The sequence below is a fragment of the Sinocyclocheilus grahami genome, unplaced genomic scaffold (assembly GCF_001515645.1).
Source record: "Sinocyclocheilus grahami isolate Dianchi unplaced genomic scaffold, SAMN03320097.WGS_v1.1 scaffold1075.1, whole genome shotgun sequence".
NCBI lineage: Eukaryota > Metazoa > Chordata > Actinopteri > Cypriniformes > Cyprinidae > Sinocyclocheilus > Sinocyclocheilus grahami.
In genome coordinates, this window is record NW_015506254.1 from 391,084 (window position 1) to 410,905 (window position 19,822).

At 34.9% G+C, this 19,822-nt stretch overlaps 2 protein-coding genes and 1 long non-coding RNA gene across 3 annotated transcripts in view; 2 read left to right on the forward strand and 1 right to left on the reverse strand.

The window, feature by feature from the left end:
* The window catches only part of LOC107566429 (uncharacterized), a 12,647-nt gene extending 3,145 nt beyond the window's left edge, over nt 1-9,502 (forward strand). Inside the window, exons 4-7 of the mRNA XM_016251888.1 lie at nt 4,729-4,818; nt 7,729-8,064; nt 8,486-8,838; nt 9,344-9,502. Of these exons, the coding sequence (XP_016107374.1) occupies nt 4,729-4,818; nt 7,729-8,064; nt 8,486-8,838; nt 9,344-9,502 (938 nt within the window). The remainder of the gene's footprint in view (nt 1-4,728; nt 4,819-7,728; nt 8,065-8,485; nt 8,839-9,343) is intronic.
* Nucleotides 2,750-3,494, forward strand: LOC107566441 (uncharacterized). Its single transcript, XR_001606511.1, has 3 exons — nt 2,750-2,794; nt 2,920-2,945; nt 3,442-3,494. It is a non-coding gene; the product is annotated as an uncharacterized lncRNA (long non-coding RNA).
* A 6,662-nt stretch (nt 9,503-16,164) lies between the features above and the next one.
* LOC107566430 (SLAM family member 9-like) lies at nt 16,165-18,548 on the reverse strand (the record flags this gene model as incomplete). Its single annotated transcript, XM_016251889.1, has 4 exons — nt 16,165-16,178; nt 17,563-17,670; nt 17,777-18,079; nt 18,248-18,548. Coding segments are annotated over 4 exons (726 nt in total), but the record flags the coding sequence as incomplete, so codon positions are not given.
* Between the last annotated feature and the right edge of the window lie 1,274 nt (nt 18,549-19,822).

The following is a 19,822-nucleotide window of genomic DNA, read 5'->3' on the forward strand; positions in this document are numbered from 1 at the left end:
GCTTTCAAAATAAATGTAAAGACAGAGCCCGAAAGGAGAACAGAGTCACGTGACAGACACAGTGATGAAGCTGGTATGTGTGCAGTACACAAGCCACGGTTAAGACACTGTGATGTGACCCCCTCTCTCTCTCTCTCGCTCTCTTGCGCTCTCTCTCTCTCCCTCTCTCTCTCTCTCTCTCTCTCTTGCTCGCTCGAGCACACACACACACACATGATGCGCAAAACTCCGCATTTGAACAGTCAATAGCAAATACTTCAACTAATAACAAAACAGTAGCTGATTCAGAAGTGCCAGATTGTCATAGCAAAGTCAGAATTACCTCGTCTCCTAGAGTCTTAACTTTGATAAAGAATATCTCTTTGGTTTTGAGACTTTAGTCTTTGCAACTTCAGGGATCTTATCTATGCACAATCAGCTTGTAACACTCCAAAGAGAAAGGAAAACTTGAAATCGCATCATATGACGCAATGCGTAAAAAGACAGTTTAAGTCATTATAATCCGTAATTATGTCCCCACTGGATGCAACAAATGCCTGTTTTAATGTTTTTGTCGCGTCACTCCGGGACACGGCATCACAGTATAGTAAGGGGCGTAACATTTCCGTCACACGCTTGAGGTATTCGGCCAATCACATCGCACTGGAGAGCTGGCCAATCAGAGCACACCTCGCTTTTCAGACCGATGAGCTTTGTAAAAATGTAAGCGTTTCAAAAAGGCGGGACATAGAGGAGAAACAATAATGTACAGTATGTGGAAAATAATGTGTTTTTTTAACCTTAAACCGCATAAACACATTGCATTACACCAAATACACAAAATAATGTTCTTTTTAGCAACATCATATGACCCCTTTAAGTGGGTCACTGAGTAATTTTTTTCAATTGATTCTTTCAAAACGAAGTAATAAGGAAAGAAGTAATACAATGTTTTATGAAGGGATCAGTGAATCAACCCGGTTTGTTCAAAAACGCAAATTCATTCTGTAAGGAAACCCCTCTGTGTGTTGCTGCAGAGACGCTCAACATGGTTTTGTGTGGAACCATTTTCTTTAGAGAAATAGAGCAAAAAAAGTCAATACTGTCTCTATAATTTAAATCACTTACTATTTATTTCTTGTTCATTGAATTGTTGCCCTGACGCGAAGAAAGTCTGCCACAGACCATGGTGGCCAAACAGTTCATATGATCGCTCTAAATGCGTGTGTCGTAGGAAGACACGACAACATTATATGATTTAATATCTATATTTGTTGTTTCACATTGACAATGCTCAGTAACAAATAACCTAATTAAAAAAATTACAAAATCGGTATTAGTTATACACTAGTTACAGACACCTGAAGCAGCTGCTGTAACTTTTTATTGCTGGTTGGCCAGTTACATGTCAGTACGAGGCTCGGTGGTCGGTTTTTGTCAGGAGTGATTGAGTGAATGACAATGTAGGTAGACACTGTTGGATGTGCAAATCTGCAGTACTAATATTAATTATTTTAATGCGCATGAAAACTCAGTGATGATTCATACAGGGCATAGTAAAAACATTCGGGGCTTCAGCATTCAACATTCTCCCTAGCGCCGGCCCCTGGTGACATTCAAATGTGTTTTTTCTCTTTACCTGTAAATTAATTCAGCCATATATATAAGAGATGTAGTGATGTAGCCCCTCTGGATCTGTGCCGCTCCAAGCGGTATTCAAACTGGCGTCTCCAGCATGGCAGTCAGGAACACTAACAAGGACACTAAAGACCACAGCCTCTAACGCTCCTTTTGAGGCCAGGGAGTAAGGTTTACCTGCACAACTCTTTACAAGCTGGCCTCCATTACACAATCCCTATAAAGCTCACTCCCATCCGGGTCACGGCACCAATGTAACCCCTTCGGTTCTACTTGCACTGCTCTGAGTGTGATTTGAACCGGCATTTCCAGCATGGGAGGCGGGCATGCTAACAAGATTTGCATGCTAAAGATTGCAGTCTCTAGCATCATTCGCTAGTGTGCCTCTTGAGTTTTGTTCTGGTGAAGGTGACAGTTTCTCATCAAGTAATCTCTGATCACGTCTTATCATTTGTGTAAATGCATGTTATTTCATACTCAGTGATTTTTTTTCACCAAGAAACTAAACTGCAGAGGATTTGAAGTATGCAAATTGTTTTATAAGCACAAGGAATTACTTTCATATCCACATTTCTTGAGGTTTTGTAGTTTCTTATTTTCCCCAAAAAGACCTTCAGTCATTTGATGGTTTGTGTTTCAGATCTTCCTGCTGCAAGACGAGATGAAATGAGAAGAAAAAAGCAGGGAGAATCTGTCACTTTAGATCCTGGGGTAATAAAATACCCAAATGATTTGATGACATGGCATTTTAATGATATTCTCATAGCTGAAATCACTGGAGATCAGAGTAAGATCTGTACAGATGATCAGTGTGATGAGAGATTCAGAGAGAGACTGAAGCTGGATCAAACTGGATCTCTGACCATCACAAACATGAGGACATCAGACTCTGGACTCTATAAACTAACAATCACCAACATCAGATTCAGCATCATAAAGAGCTTCATTGTTTCTGTCACTGGTGAGTATCATTTAGTCATTTTTCTATAAACAGTTTTGAATGAAAATTAGATTTTTTAAAAATATTTTATTTACACTCTAAGTAAAAAATAAACTCTCTGTCTGTCTTCAGCTGCTGTAACAGGAATATATGCTGTTGCTGCTGTTGTTGTTCTGCTGCTTGTTGCTTCAACTGCTGCTGTGATTTACTATCGCAAGCGCCAAAGAAGAAGGACAGGTGTGTATTACATACAGCTGCAGTAACAAGATGGAAATATCTTGTTGTGTGAAAATAATCTTTAAAAGATGTGAAATTAAACAAACCACTGTGTTTAATTGAGTTTGTCATTATTTTTCAAACAGATATGGATATGCAGTCCAGTGATCAGGTAAGATACTGTGTGCGATACGTTTGGCCTTCTTCCCTGACATCTTAATCTTTCTGAAAATTAGTTAAAAAATTACAAAAAAACTGCGTTGAAGTGTTGTCATGGAGGTGGTCCGATGCAACATATTGATGTCACAATTTGCAGTTGTGGAAAACAAGTTGTTTGAGCTGCTTGGTTTCAACAAAAGTGCGTATTATAGTAGATGTCAAGAGATCGAAGAAAGTTTGTTTCTTCATGTCATTACCGTTTTAAGAGAAGCATCCCACATTTAAGACATGTTAACCCTTAATCTTAAATATCAGGATAAAAAACAGAATATGAAGTCTTTAGTCTTGTTCTGTTTGTGTAACTGAATCATTAATCCTGTTGATTTATTCTGCCTTCTGTGATTTTGTGTTTTAGAATCGTGCAGAAGACTTGTCCTCTAATCAGTCTGAGACTCATGCTGTTAGTGAGATGTTACAGTAACATTATTATTTTGATAATTTCATTGAAGGAGAACATGAAGAGAAGATTGGAAATGAGAGAAGAGCATAAACTGAAACTCACAACACCCAGAGAGAAACATTGTCACAATACCATGATTTCAGTATTAGGCACCAGTACTGAAATGTCAGATTTTGGCTTGTGACGGCGGAGTGTGCGCCAGTAACAACCGATAATAACCTTTTTTTCAGGCTCCTGATTGGCTAACATGGCTTTACGGTTAGGGTTATATCACCACCTGTTGGTTTGGCATGACAGCACTTTATAGCATGTTTTTGCATTTTCATGTGGACAAGATTGTTTTTTAAACAGAGGAAAAACTGTTTATATAAATACCCGTTTACATGTGGACTAGACCTTACAGTCTTTAAAGTTTTATTATTGTCACTTGACAACACTAGTGAGGAACATGCCTGATGAAAACACTATAAAATTCATGTTACTCAAAGCTGGTGTTTTCAGCAGGAATCAGTTTATTTGTGTTAAAGTCTATGAAGAACTTTGTTTGTTGTTGGTGTTGTAGATTTATGGTTAAGGTTCAAATCCTGTGAGGGTTGATCCATGTAATTTCACCATTGTGTCCTTGATCAAACTCTGAATCTCAGGAACTGAACCTGTAATAGCTGAACTATCATGAACATAAAGCGATAGTAGTGCAACAGCATCTTGAGAGTGCATATTTCAACTTTAAACAAGTTGGTTTAGTTAGAATTAGTTATGGCAACAGAACGGAAGATCTGGTAATTTCTCGTCTGAGAATTGGTCATTCTGCCCTCAACAAATCAATTCAAATGATAGGGAAACATGGTTCTGGTCAGTGCAATAAATGTGGACTTCCAGAAAGTGTAGAGCATGTAATAATCAATTGTATGGCATATGAAAAGGAAAGAATTCAATTAAAAAAAATAATAATTTCTGTTGGCATAAATTCTATAATTTTGCAGAATATAGGCTACTTAACAGTTCTTACAAAGGATATGAAGCTCTTGTTTTTTTGTTTTTTTTAAAGCAACAAAGTTATATAAGAAAATATAGAAAGGTAGGGTAGGTGTTTTTTTTCTTTCTTTTTTTTCTGATATCAATGGCTCACACTCCATCCCAGTAGGTGGCGGAAATGCACCTTAAGCTGGTTTGCCAACCGCCATTAAACAAAAGAAGAAGAAGAAGAAGAAGAACCATGCCGCGTGATGTTATTATACAGTCAGAGCTAAAATAAATTAAATAAGAAAAAGCAAGGGAAAATGAATCAGCAGAAGTTGGTTTGCCATCCACCATAAAACGTTATTAGAAGAAGAAGAAGAAGAAGGGAAAATGAATCAGAATCTGCTGCCATATTTTTTTATGAAGCTTCGATTTATTTTGACGTCTGTGTTCTTGTTCGCACATGGTAAGACAGTCTCTTTTCTAGTCAACCATTATAATGAATGATGAACGGTACAAAATTAGTTGGCTGAAGCTTTTATTCAAAGCAACATCTCCCATGAGTTCACTGATCCAAGATCATACAGTGAATGTTGAAATCTTAAAAAAGGTATATAAACTGATCAGTGTTGAATTGAGTCGCTTTGAATAAGAGCTTCTGCCAAATTAATTATGTAAAAGTAAAAAGAACATCAAACAAAAAGTAGTACTTTTTTATAAATAGCACCATTTTCTGCAGTGTTTTTAATGAATACTATTCATATATGATATTCATTATGGGGAATATTATTCCACATCCATGAAAACAATTTGTTGTATGAGTGCTGAAATAAATGTTCAGAGAAAGCAGCTAATATATGAATCAGGATGCGTGTTGTTGTTAGATCATCCATGTGACTCGTCTGATGAGTGAATGTGTGAATCATGTTCTGCTCTGTTTGCATGTTACATTACAGTACGGTTGTCAAAAGTACCGACTTCGGTACCAGTAGTAGCATTTTCCACTAACGTTAGTATTTTGGATTCTTAAACAGCTCTGATTGGCCATTGTGTTTACACGCTCAATAGTTAACGCATGTCTGTGATTGGCTACAATGATTAATGCTGCCTTCATGTGCTATCGGAATTATAGAAAATACGAGTTTCCTAATCGGAAATTAGACATGAACGCCTCTCAAGTCATATTTACTACTAGGGACGTTGCGGTTAATTGCTAATGCTTTTATCACGGTATGCGGTATTATCACGATATTGAAATTTAGTTTAAAAAAAGTGCCGTCATAATACAGTATAACAGGTTTAATAACTTTTTTCTTATAACAAAAATAACTGAACATTTAAATGCAATAAAGCAATACAGAAAACTTTATAAAGTTAAGTTTTTCACAGATTAAAGTGCAAAAGAACTATAAAGACCAATAGGTATCACTTTACAATAAGATCTCATTAGTTAACCTTAGTTAATGCATTAATATTCACAATGAGCAATAGCTACATTTGCTACAGAAGTTATTAATCTTTGTTTAAAAAATACAAGTCTTAGTTCATGTTAGCTCATTAAATAACACAATTGCAACTTTCGATTTTAACAACCTGTTGTTAAATATTGGAATACCTAAGATTAATTAATGTTCAGAAGAATTTTTCATTGGCAGTTTATGTTAACTAATGAAGCCCTAATGTAAAGTGTGAGCGAACAATATGTTTACATCAGAGTGCGCATGCGTCTTTCACGCAGCATACAGCGGTGTTGTGCATTTTGACCAGTTGATGGGAAAAGTATTCTTAAAATGCATTAAAAATTCGGAATAATTTGTTATATATAATTATTCACGGTATTTAGAAGTGCCCACGATAACAATACCGTGCATATTCATTACCGTGATATATCACATTACCGAATACCGGCACAAGTCTATTTACTACTGGGAAATTTTGATACCAGAGTTTACGAGTTGGGCGGCTCATTATCTTTAAACGTGGTGGAGGGGAGAACCATTGCTGCTGTCAATGCTGTTCTCACAACAGCTACATCCCTTTGTCTCGTTGCTAAAGTAGTGTATTTATAGGCTAGATATGAACGATCATTCGAAGCATATTGTATGTTTTATAAGCAGTGAAATAAGCATGTATTTGACCGAAATTCCAGAATTGTTAGCAAACTGCATGTGTAGCGCGGTGAATGTTTATGATAGTCAACCAATGTGATGCTACATTTTATTCTTTCCGACATTACACTGCGTTCCAAATTATTATGCAAGTGACATATCAATAGGATTTCGGTACAATAAACAAATAAAATCATTTCAGGTAACTGGTATCAATCTCAGACAGGTTTGTTCAATAGTTTGCCAGGTCTTCTTAGGTAAATGGAAACCTTACTTAAAGAGGTTGTTCCACATTATTAAGCAAGTCACAGTTCTCATGCAATATGGTGAGGAAGAACAATCTTTCTGAAGATGAAAAGTATGAAACAATACAATGTCTTGCAAAAGGCGTCAAAACAAACAACATTTTGCAAAAAGCAAATAGAAATTATTGAACTGTCAAAAGATTTGTGAGTGACTTAGAGCACAGAAGATCTTGGTCAGATAAAGATTTAAGGAAAGTTTGTGTCAAACGAATGAACTATATAGTAATGCCAGCTGTAAAAAAGCCACTGCTGAGCAGCAAACAGGTGGTTGAAGCTACTGGAGTCTCAAGATCCTCTCCATACAGACTGGCAGTTGTGTATAAAGTTGTGTTTCAGTCACTGCTAACCAAACCTCACAAAGAGAAACCTATAAAAGTTGTTACTTTTGACAACCCTAGTGCCAGGTCTTCTTAGGTAAATGGAAACCTTACTTAAAGAGGTTGTTCCACATTATTAAGCAAGTCACAGTTCTCATGCAATATGGTGAGGAAGAACAATCTTTCTGAAGATGAAAAGTATGAAACAATACAATGTCTTGCAAAAGGCGTCAAAACAAACAACATTTTGCAAAAAGCAAATAGAAATTATTGAACTGTCAAAAGATTTGTGAGTGACTTAGAGCACAGAAGATCTTGGTCAGATAAAGATTTAAGGAAAGTTTGTGTCAAACGAATGAACTATATAGTAATGCCAGCTGTAAAAAAGCCACTGCTGAGCAGCAAACAGGTGGTTGAAGCTACTGGAGTCTCAAGATCCTCTCCATACAGACTGGCAGTTGTGTATAAAGTTGTGTTTCAGTCACTGCTAACCAAACCTCACAAAGAGAAACCTATAAAAGTTGTTACTTTTGACAACCCTAGAATACAGACATATTTCTGTACTCACAATCTATATGATCTGTAAAACGCGCATTTTCTGTTGTAGTTTTTACATTTTATCATGGCTTAATTCTCTGTTCATCAGGTGTGTCAGCTGTTGAAACCGATGTATTATCAGTGTCAGTGATGGAGGGAGATTCAATCACTCTAAACACTGGTTTTGAATCAAACCAACAGGAATATATAATATGGTATTTTGATGACAATCGCATTGCTCTAATCACTGGAGATCTCGGTAAGATCTGCACAGATGTTCAGTGTAATGAAGGTACTGAGAGATTCAGAGACAGACTGAAGCTGGATCATCAGACTGGATCTCTGACCATCACAAACACCACAACCACAGATGCTGGACTCTATGAATTAAAGATCATCAGCATCAGAAAAAGCAGTGAAAAGACCTTTAATGTTACTGTTCATGGTAAGTCATTTAATGAACGCATTTAAAAGCAGGTTATAAATATTTAATTAATGTGTTTTTATTTTTTTGCATTGACATTCATGTTTTTTTTAAATTTGTATTTGATGCAGTATATAGTTAATCTCTTTAAAAACAATTACTGTTAAGTGTAATAGTTAAATGACATCTTTAAACGGTTCAGTTTGATTTCAAACTAAATCATCCTTTCGAAGCGATGATAGGAGAATGTGATCATAGATGGAAAATAAAACTAACCGTTAAAATTATCATAATGAGGATTTCATGTCAAATAAGTTTATAAAATGTGTATAAAACAGATGCATGTTTTTTTTTGTTTTGTTGAAAGCATGATTCAGTCATTTTCATATCCACAGTTCTTTCATTTTTTTCCTTCCAGTCAGCTTGCTGGTTTGTGTTCCAGATGTTCCTGCTAATGAACGCGATCAAATGCAGAGAAAGTCAGTGAAGGAGGGAGAATCTGTCACTTTAGATCCTGGTGTAATGAAAAACCCAGAGGATTTGATGATGTGGTATTTTAATGACATTTGCATCGCTGAAATCACTGGAGATCCCAGTAAGATCTGTACAGATGATCAGTGTGATGAAGGCACTGAGAGATTCAGAGACAGACTGCAGCTGGGTCATCAGACTGGATCTCTGACCATCATGAACATCAACACCACACACTCTGGACTTTATAAACTACAGATCACCAGCAGCAGAATCAGCATCATAAGGAGCTTCAGTGTTTCTGTCATTGGCAAGTATCATTTTGTGTAGTTCCCCTGAGCAATTTAAAAATAGTTCAACAGTTTTTTTTTAATTTACCAAGTAATTTTTGGAAAATTTCCAGAAAATTTCCAAACAATTCAGAATGTTTTGTGAAAGTTTACAAAAAATGCTGGAAATTTCCAGAATTTCTGGAATGTTTCTAAAATTTACCAGGAATTCTCAGCCTCTTTGCAACCTTATACAAACTTATTGTTATTACTTAAAAAAAACAAAAGTACATGGGTGCCGATATTTTAGGCCACAATTGTGTAGCTGTACTGTATATACTGTATGCTATACTGTAGCACAGATGACAGTGTAATTACTCAGATTCATTAAGAGAAACATCCAACATTTATGACTGTGTTTAATATTTAGGAAAAGAAAACCACCATATGTTCTGCAAACATCAAAAGAAATGCACAATTACAGTTCCTAGTCTAGTATTTTTTGTGTGTCATTAGTCCTGTTCATTTCTTTTACCTTCTGTGAATCTGTTTTCTTACAGGTGAATGATGTTGTTGACTTGTCGCCTAATCAGAGTGAGATTCCACTGATGGATGATGCTAATGAGAGGTCCTCTAATCACACTGATGCTCTAGGGACGAACACTACCAATGACTCGCCCCCTAATCGGATTGAGTCTGAGGCTGCCAGTGAGATCTAACATTATTTTGATACTTTCACTAAAATGGAAAGTGAAGAGAAGATGGTAACGAGAGAGATTTTATCATTTCCAATCCTCTCTTCATCGTAAGACAATCTCTCGCTGCTCAGAGAAATAGTGTCACCACACCAAGATTTTAGGAGTCACTACCAGTTCCAAGTGAAATTTTACCTCAACTCCAATTTCAACACCACCGCAAGAACTAATTCGATATTACTCATTTAAATAATTAATTAAAGCATGTGGCCTGAATATATAAAGTTCTATTAACTTGAATTCAAAAAAGAAAATTTAAAGGCGAGTTCTACATACTTTTTCTGTATGTAGAAGGATACCCTCCCCGTGTTGGGTTGCGTTGTATCAGGTGTCTACTATATAGGCAGAGATATTGTCAAAAGCATCAAATATTGGCAATATTAAGAGGATTTGGCATTTCCAGTTAATGTAGGCCTGTTACATTCTTCTTATTATTAGGCCTATTATTATTATTATTAGGTTACTTTTATTATTAAATTACAATTAATTTGCCCCACAATAATTTCATAGCGCATCACCGCATAATTGACGCGCTGTGAGGATAATAAAAGTTTAGGCTATTAGCTTACTCCTCATTGAAAAGGTTTATACAGCTATTAATTTATACAGTGAATTATAGGCCTATAATTAAAATGATTAACACTGCAGTCATCAATGAAAATTAAGAGCAACTATATTACAAGCACCGACTTTCAAAAACAACCTGTTTAACGCAAAATACATTTCTCTTTTTTTTTCCACTATGTATGGGCCACAAGGGAAATAATTTAGGGAATAATTAGTTATATGCTGTTATCAGCATATGTTGAAGTAGATTCGTCTCTGAGAGAATATGCGCCGTTAATGCAGCGTTAATACTTTCACTTTGTATAATTGACTGAGGTCAAGACGTTCACCGGTATAACTCTTGCACAAAGTTTGCACGTTTCTCAGCCTTCATGGTTTAAAACTGATTTTGCGCTACGCCACTGGTCTGGGCAACACTCGTCTCATTCAGTCCTGTTGAAGCGTTCTGTTATGGTGTTATGGCCCACCACAGTCTAATCAGTTTCACTTTTTTTCATTATCCTCTGTTATGTCTTAAAGGAAAGTAAACCGCTAAGGAAGAAATCACCTGTATCATTATTATAGATCCATTCAGTCTTAGTGACAGCTGTGTCATTAATGCAATTCAAACAACAAAAGACAGATAGAAAGCCGTTGTTAGGCCTGACTGAAGAACCTAAAACACTGGTTTCATTTTGTATTGTACAATTTGTGCCATTGGTTGTAATCAGTGTTGGGGGTAATGCGAGTTACGTAATCAGATTACTTTTTTCAAGTAACTAGTAAAGTAACGCATTACTTTTTAACTTACAAGAGAATATCTTGAGTTACTTTTTCCCATTTATTGACTGATAAGTCTCCTGTCCCCATATTGGGAGAAATCGGGAGTACAGAGGTGTTGTGTGCGCTGTGTGAACATGATGCTACTGTAGTTCTAGACTAAATGTGAACGTGCATTAATTCATCCCACTCACAAAAAACAGATTTAGTATTCATCAAAATTAATTAAAACAGTGAAATGCAAACTCAGAATATGACGCAAACCTGCAATAATTAAATGTTAAATAACACAAATGTATCTAATCCCATTTTATTAACTGATGTCTTTGCTGCTGACCTTTGATGATCCAGTTCAACCGTACTAATAAGCAAAAATGACTTTAGATAAACTAACAATTGTGCTTCATTGTTTTTTTTATTGCTGTTTCTTCTCCTGCGTTCTACTGTACAGACGTGAATTTACTTTTGCTTCAGCCTGAGGTTTATTCATTACACTTTTTGGTGTGAAAGGGCTTTTACATTTGCTAGAAATAGAACTCCTTATATGAAAAACAATCAATAAAAATGAATCACCGTGAAACCATAACATTGTCTTCGTGAACAAAACATTTGTGAGATATTATGAAGTGCTGCTGATCAGTTCAGCTCACTGCCAAGTTTTCATTTTGTTTTATTTTATTTTATTATTTTTGTACAGTCCTCCCATGAAGCCTTCTGATTTTATATATTTGTATTTTTTTTATATTTGTTGTATGTTTTTGTACATTTTATATGTTTTTTTTTTGTGTTTTTCTGCAATAAATGGCATTAAAACATCTGATTGACTCATAAGAAGTGGAATCTGTTTTTTTTTCTTTCCAATGAAATGTTTTTCTTTCCAATCTAATGATGTATTTTTTTTTAGGTGCACTCTTGTCAAAAATTAATCTATATATTTGTATTTTTTTTTATTTTTTTTTTATGTTTTTGTACATTTTATATGTTTTTTTGTGTGTTTTTCTGCAATAAATGGCATTAAAACATCTGATTGACTCATAAGAAGTGGAATCTGTTTTTTTTTCTTTCCAATGAAATGTTTTTCTTTCCAATCTAATGATGTATTTTTTTTTAGGTGCACTCTTGTCAAAAATTAATCTATTACTTTTCCTACATCGTTTTTAAAAAAAAAAACATTGGTAAAATATCTATTTAGGAGTCTTAGACCTTTCCAACGATATATAATTTGTCATGATTAGATTAGGATTGAATTGTAATATAGTGAAGTAAATTTAGGCATCCCACAGAGGGGACGGGTGACAGTTAAAGGGTTAAAGTGATCATTGTGTGTGTATATTCTGGAATGTGATTTCAACTCTGCTGGATTAAAACTTTCACCTTTAAATTTTTTAGTTTTTGAAACTGTCAATTCCTGGTTTTGACACTAGAGGACATTCCAGTGGTATAAGCATGTATAAATGAAATATTAAGCAATTTAAAACAAATGTTTGATGCAGTCTTTACAGAGAAATACAAGGGTAAACAACTGGTAGTGAACATTAATAACCTCATAAAAATAAAAACACGGATGATTCCGTACTGTTCTTATAGTTCTGGATGCTAATCAAGGATAGCATTGCAAGTCAAGACTAGCTGATTTATTTATTTTTTATTTACCTTTTTTTTATTGATTTAATATTGAATGCTAAATTCAGGAATCACTTGTTTGCATGGGGCAGGCAATAATGTAAAGTACTAATAAATATTCATTGCATTCATGAAATTTAAAAATGCATTTAGTTTTCTTGCAGCGCTGCTCATTTATGTTATTACTTCCCCAAACTGATGAAAACTAAACTAACTGCTAAACATCTGCATGGTAGTAAAAATATCACAACAATAGTAAATCACATATTGCATTTATTCTTAAAACGAATCCCAGACATTGACAGACAAAAACGGGATATGATCGTTAAAACATCTGTGAGATCAAGAGTAGTTTTTGTTAGAAATAACTTCTGTTTCTCTTGCTAAAGAACTAGCAGAGCTCGTCTGCAGGGTCACAGCATGATGAGTTCATAAGATCATGGATTTGTAATGAGATGCACATACCCTTGAGCATCAAGTTTATGTTTCACAGACACAAGTGCATGATGTTTGTTTGATTGGAGAGAATCTTTTTTGTGTACAGAAGAAAACTGTGTCAAACTCTTCAAATCATATGGGCAGAAATGGAAAAACTCCCTTTAACCACATGCTATGAGCTATTGACACCTCAGACACAAACTCATGAACACATCAAACACATACATACAGCAGCAAACACTTTCTCATGCAGAAGATGTTTGTCTACCAAACCGCATTTCACAGTATGAAGTTCACCTAGACTTGTTTTGATGAACATTTTACATTTATGGTTTGCAGATACCCATGTCCTCAATTCATTTTTAGACCCCAAAATGGACATTGTGTCATTTACTCACCCTCGTGTCATTCCAAACCCATAAGACTTTTGTTCATCTTTATTTTCGTCCATTTAATGAACATTTTCAAGCTTCAAAAAGTGTATGAAGTCATAAAAGTAATCCATGTGATTCGAGGCGGTTTAATCTAAGTCTTTATATGATGAACAGATTTCATTTAAACTTCATTCATATACAAACACTGATCAGTGCACATACATAGAGCTCATAAAATATGGTAAATGCAAGCTCAAATCGGCATGCTTGATGCACAAGAACCAGTGAAGTTTGTTCTCGCACATCAAATACGTTTTTTTTTAAAGCTTGAAGACAGACTTTCAATGGAAAAAACGAGAATATTAAAAATATGAGAATCTTTAAAAATACAAATATGATAATATTAAAAATATCCTAATTTGTGATCCGAAGATCACTTAATTGTGCAAAAGTCTTGTACGTTTGGAAAGACATGCGTGTGAATAAATGCTTTTAGGCTCAGCATTGATATTTTTGGGTTAACTAATATCCCCCGTCAAACATAACAATACTTCACTGGGTCAAACAAATTAGATAATTTATTTGAATATTGTATTACACGACACATTCTTTTGAGGTTTTTAGGAGACCATTTCATTAATCCATCTGTAACTTCAAACCCCCAGAATGATCCTGATCATTAAATCATTAGCATTACCTAGATATGTGCTAAAACATGCTAAGAACATGCTAGCAACATCTAGTGCAGCATTAAAACATGTTAGCATAATTTTAACATGTTTTGTTAACATAATATTAAACATATTAGCATCTAGTTCAAAACTTGACAACAACATGGGATTTTTTGTTAACATCATGCTAGCAACACGGTAATCATGTTAGCATCTTGCTAAAAACATGCTAGTAACGTGCTGATCATGTTAGTATGACATTGGCAAAATGCTAATTGTGTTTGCATCTGGCTAACATCATGTCAATTGTGTTAACATCATGCTAGGAACACGTTAAATGTATTAGAACCATGCTAGCAATGTGCTAATCCTGTTAGCATCTTGTTAAAAACATGTTAGCAATCATGTTAGTATAATGCTAGCAGCATGGTGGTGATTCTTACCAATCTGAAAACTCATCCATAGACTCTGAATCTGAGAGTGTCTCAGGAGTTTCCAGGAGTATTTGGGACTTAAAAGACTGAAGTTTGATCATCTTCTCATGTTGACAGTTGCATACATCACATGACTCTTCTCTTTTACTTTCTGTACAAAAACATATTGCACAATATATAATACTGATAAAATTATTTAAAATGTGGCATCCTGAAGATTGATCTTTCTTTTTTTTTCTAATAACAGTGGATACAGTGATCCACTGCTAAGCTAACATGAAGCAGATCAAGCTTTAGTTCTCAGTGATTTTGCTTTAGGGCCCAAATTTTATGTTGGCCATCAATTAGTGACCCAAGGTAGTAGCAAAATGGTTAATCTTTCAAAAGTAAACATTTTCTTTAAAGGGGTGGTTGATCAGCTTTTTTCAAAGGCTTGATTGTGTTTATGGGGTGCAGCGTAACGTGTTCATTCTTCATTTAAAAAAAAAAAAAAGAACATTATTTTCACATATTTTACCTTTATTCTACACCGCTGTTTCCGTTCTTGTCAAAACGGTCTGTTGAGTTCCTGGCTCTACGGAGCCCCTCCCTCAGAAAAACGCAATGTGCTCAGACTGGTTAGCTGGGCTGTGTCGTGATTCGCTAACCGCCTAGTGCACGTTGTCCGGAAATGTCACGGCCCCTGACCATTACGGGTAGTTGCATGTTCTCGGGGGCAGGGTTTATGTAAATTTCGGGGTTTGTGATGTCACCAACCGGGGAAGAAGCTCATTGTAGTCCCTACCAGCCTTTTTTTGTAGTCCTTAAACAGCAATTTCTTTAAAAGAAAATATCTCCCTTTGCATTGAGCTTTGAACATCATAACTTTGCAGATGTTGTTTATGCTCTAACAGCAACATTACACAACTAAAGTTAAAAAAGTTTAATCATAATCAACCACCCCTTTAATATCAAATATTGAAATGAAGTAATACACTTTTAGGGTGTTTACAATACCTTAGAGTAGTAATATGGACCCTTAAGCTAGTAGATGTGTGCTCTTGGTCCTTTTGGGGTAAATAAGGTACAAAGATGTCCCTTTGAGGGTACTACCCAAGTGACAAGTTGTTACTCAAAAAGGAAAATTTTTGCACCATTTTTGTATTTGCAGATGTTGTTTATGCTCTAACAGCAACATTACACAACTAAAGTTAAAAAAGTTTAATCATAATCAACCACCCCTTTAATATCAAATATTGAAATGAAGTAATACACTTTTAGGGTGTTTACAATACCTTAGAGTAGTAATATGGACCCTTAAGCTAGTAATGTGTGCTCTTGGTCCTTTTGGGGTAAATAAGGTACAAAGATGTCCCTTTGAGGGTACTACCCAAGTGACAAGTTGTTACTCAAAAAGGAAAATTTTTGCACCATTTTTGTGTACCATGAACTGCACAGATGTCTGTGAAAAATGATGGACAGTGTAAATACTGCCATGGTGATATAAAGCAGAAAAATAAGGCTTTAGTTGTGGTTTTGTTTATTTATATATTGTTGTTATTGTGCTAAAGAGTATCTTATGCTAATATGCAACAGGGCTAGCAACTGACAACACAAACTAAGTCTTGTTCTAGTCTTTTTTGAATTAATGTGAGGACATGTTTTATTTTGTTTGATTATGTTTTAATGTATATCATGTTTGTTTGTTACGGTTTTAAATATCTGATGCTGTTGTGTTTAATGCATGTAATAGATCTTTATACAGACAAAAACACACACGTCTAAATCTGACTTGCTGCAAAAAAAAATACAAAGACTAAATGCAGAGAATAAAATCTTACCAGTTTGTGTGAATTCCTTTTGAAGAATGTTGTCTCAGCATACGTTATTTCTTCACAAGTCTGAACTATTTAAAGAACAATAATAATAGAACAAGAAAACACAATCTTAAATAGATCTGTTTCTCCATCCATCCATCCATCCATCCATCCATCCATCCATCCATCCATCCATCCATCCATCCATCCATCCATCCATCCATCCATCATGAATTTGACATAACGGTTCACACATACATAAAAAGTTTTCAGCAGAGTATGAACTAATTAACTAATTAAAAATGTTTTTCAATGTAAGCTATTACTAAATATAATGTAGAAACGTAAATTTCTGTATTTTTATGTGAAGCTGCTTTGCAACGATTTGCATCGTGAAAAGCGCTATACAAATAAACTCGAATTGAATTGAATTAATAAAAATGTTCATTTGAACACCAGCAGAGGGCTGAATCTTTAAACATACAGGATTTCTAGGGCTATCAATTTATTAAAACGTTTAGAGTATTTTTATAACAAACACAGTAAAAACAGGAGGTAATACTTGCCTTCTCCATCAGTTTCTGTATATTTCCTGTAGATCCAGAAGATCATGACTGTAGCCACAATCAACAGAGTTTTTGAATTAATGTGAGGACATGTTTTCTTTTGTTTGATTATGTTTTAATGTATATCATGTTTGTTTGTTACGGTTTTAAATATCTGATGCTGTTGTGTTTAATGCATGTAATAGATCTTTATACAGACAAAAACACACACGTCTAAATCTGACTTGCTGCAAAAAACTAATACAAAGACTAAATGCAGAGATTAAAATCTTACCAGTTTGTGTGAATTCCTTTTGAAGAATGTTGTCTCAGCATACGTTATTTCTTCACAAGTCTGAACTATTTAAAGAACAATAATAATAGAACAAGAAAACACAATCTTAAATAGATCTGTTTCTCCATCCATCCATCCATCCATCCATCCATCCATCCATCCATCCATCCATCCATCCATCCATCCATAATTTGACATAACGGTTCACACATACATAAAAAGTTTTCAGCAGAGTATGAACTAATTAAAATTAGAAAAATGTTTTTCAATGTAAGCTATTACTAAATATAATGTAGAAACGTAAATTTCTGTATTTTTATGTGAAGCTGCTTTGCAACGATTTGCATCGTGAAAAGCGCTATACAAATAAACTCGAATTGAATTGAATTAATAAAAATGTTCATTTGAACACCAGCAGAGGGCTGAATCTTTAAACATACAGGATTTCTAGGGCTATCAATTTATTAAAACGTTTAGAGTATTTTTATAACAAACACAGTAAAAACAGGAGGTAATACTTGCCTTCTCCATCAGTTTCTGTATATTTCCTGTAGATCCAGAAGATCATGACTGTAGCCACAATCAACAGAGATCCAGCAGCAGCACAGATCAACACTTTTAGAGGTGAGTCTAGTGAAGGAGAGTCTGGGTCCAGTGCCGTAAGGTAAAAGACAGAAATGAATGTGTCTAACCTATAACAAAAGACCGAGATCAGATCACAAAAACGCTGCTATACCTGCACATGGTTGACAGAGTTGAGTGATGTTGATGTTATGTCTGGTCTGGTTGCTGATGGGATTGATGAGCACACAGCTGTAGGTGTTTTTATCCTGATATTCCACCTCCAGAGGTAGAGAGAGACTGATGCTGAGATCAGACACACTGATGCTGGACAATAAACTGTTTCCTTTGTACCAGGAGAGAGTCACATTACTCACATTCACCACTGAACACACCAGTGAACAATTCTGCTGTGATGATGATGATGATGAAGAGCATTGCGAAGAGTTACTGCTGATGACAGGAACAGGCAGACGAGCTGAAAACATGAGAATAAAGAGAGATGTGGATAAATCTAATCAATCTTATTTTTAGTTCAATGTTTTGAGTGAGTGTGTCTGTGATCTAAATATATAAAAGGATTTAATATGTAAGTAGTTAATAAAACAAGAATATGTGCATGTTTGGACAAAAGATCTCTACTCACCATAGACAGAAACACTGAATGTTTTTGATGACAGTTTCTCTCCACTAATCTCTAGTTTATAGAGTCCAGTATGTTGAGTTGTGATGTTAGTGATGGTCAGAGATCCAGTTTGATTGTCCAGCTTCAGTCTGTCTCTGAATCTCCCGTCAGGACCATCAGATGTGGAGGAGATTTGCTTCTTTATTTTAATTATAGCTATTTGAGACTTTTTAGCTCCAAATGTCCACAGCATGTCATCTTCGTGTTTTTCAATGTCATCAGTGTTTAGAGTGACATAATCTCCCTCCATCACTATCATTATTTCATTTGTTTTAGCCCCAAACACACCTGAAGAACATTAACATGAGAAAATTAAAGCTCCTAATGGTTTCTAAAGCCTGAAACCAACTGAAGATTGAATCGGTTAAATATGAACTGAATAACATCCAGAGCAACAAAGTGAAAGATGAGACAGGTAAGCATGAACCAATAATTTTATCTTTATTTCTTTATTTTTTACTTACCTTGTAAAATCAATGTGTGATGTTACGTAATTTATAAATAAATAAATACTCTATAATTACAACTTGAAAGTTTAATTCTGCTTGATAATTTAAATAAATAAATGAGACACTGAGATCAGTAGATAAAACAGGCTCACTGAATCTCACTTAGGGTTCTCAAACCTTTTGTCCAATGAATTTCCATGACATTTATAGTTATTTATGATTATCGCAGGAGCAATTCTAAAAACAGAAAATTGCTATTTTTTAAATAAAGATATTTAAAGTAACAAAAGACGCCCGAAATTTTTAAGTGGTTCAGTGGTGGTTTTGGCTTTCTGAGCAAGAGAAATTTACAGTCACAATAGAAGGCCTGCAAATATCAATTTTAAAATTACAATTAAAACAGAGAACTGAATTCAGAGTAAATCTCATTAAATTGATTCATCTGGTATATAACAGTAGAAATCTAAAAAAAAAAAAAAAATTACACCATAAAATGCTTTTATAACTTACCCATCAGGCTCAACCAGCACAAACAGAACAAAACGAGTGTGTGAAACATTTTCTTTAATGGTTCACTGAAAAGTCTAATCTAATGTCCGCAGCTGTCTGCTGAAAACTCAACCTGTTATTCTGGTGAGTGAATCCTCCCCCAACATAGTTTGATGCTCAGTTCACATGCTCTGAATATGTGTGTGTGTGTGTGTGTGTCTATATATACAGAATATCTATCTATCTATCTATCTATCTATCTATCTATATATATATATATATATATATATATATATCTTTTATAACTTACCCATCAGGCTCAACCAGCACAAACAGAACAAAACGAGTGTGTGAAACATTTTCTTTAATGGTTCACTGAAAAGTCTAATCTAATGTCCGCAGCTGTCTGCTGAAAACTCAACCTGTTATTCTGGTGAGTGAATCCTCCCCCAACAAAGTTTGATGCTCAGTTCACATGCTCTGAATATGTGTGTGTGTGTGTGTGTGTGTGTGTGTGTCTATATATACAGAATATCTATCTATCTATCTATCTATCTATCTATCTATATATATATATATATATATACATATATATATA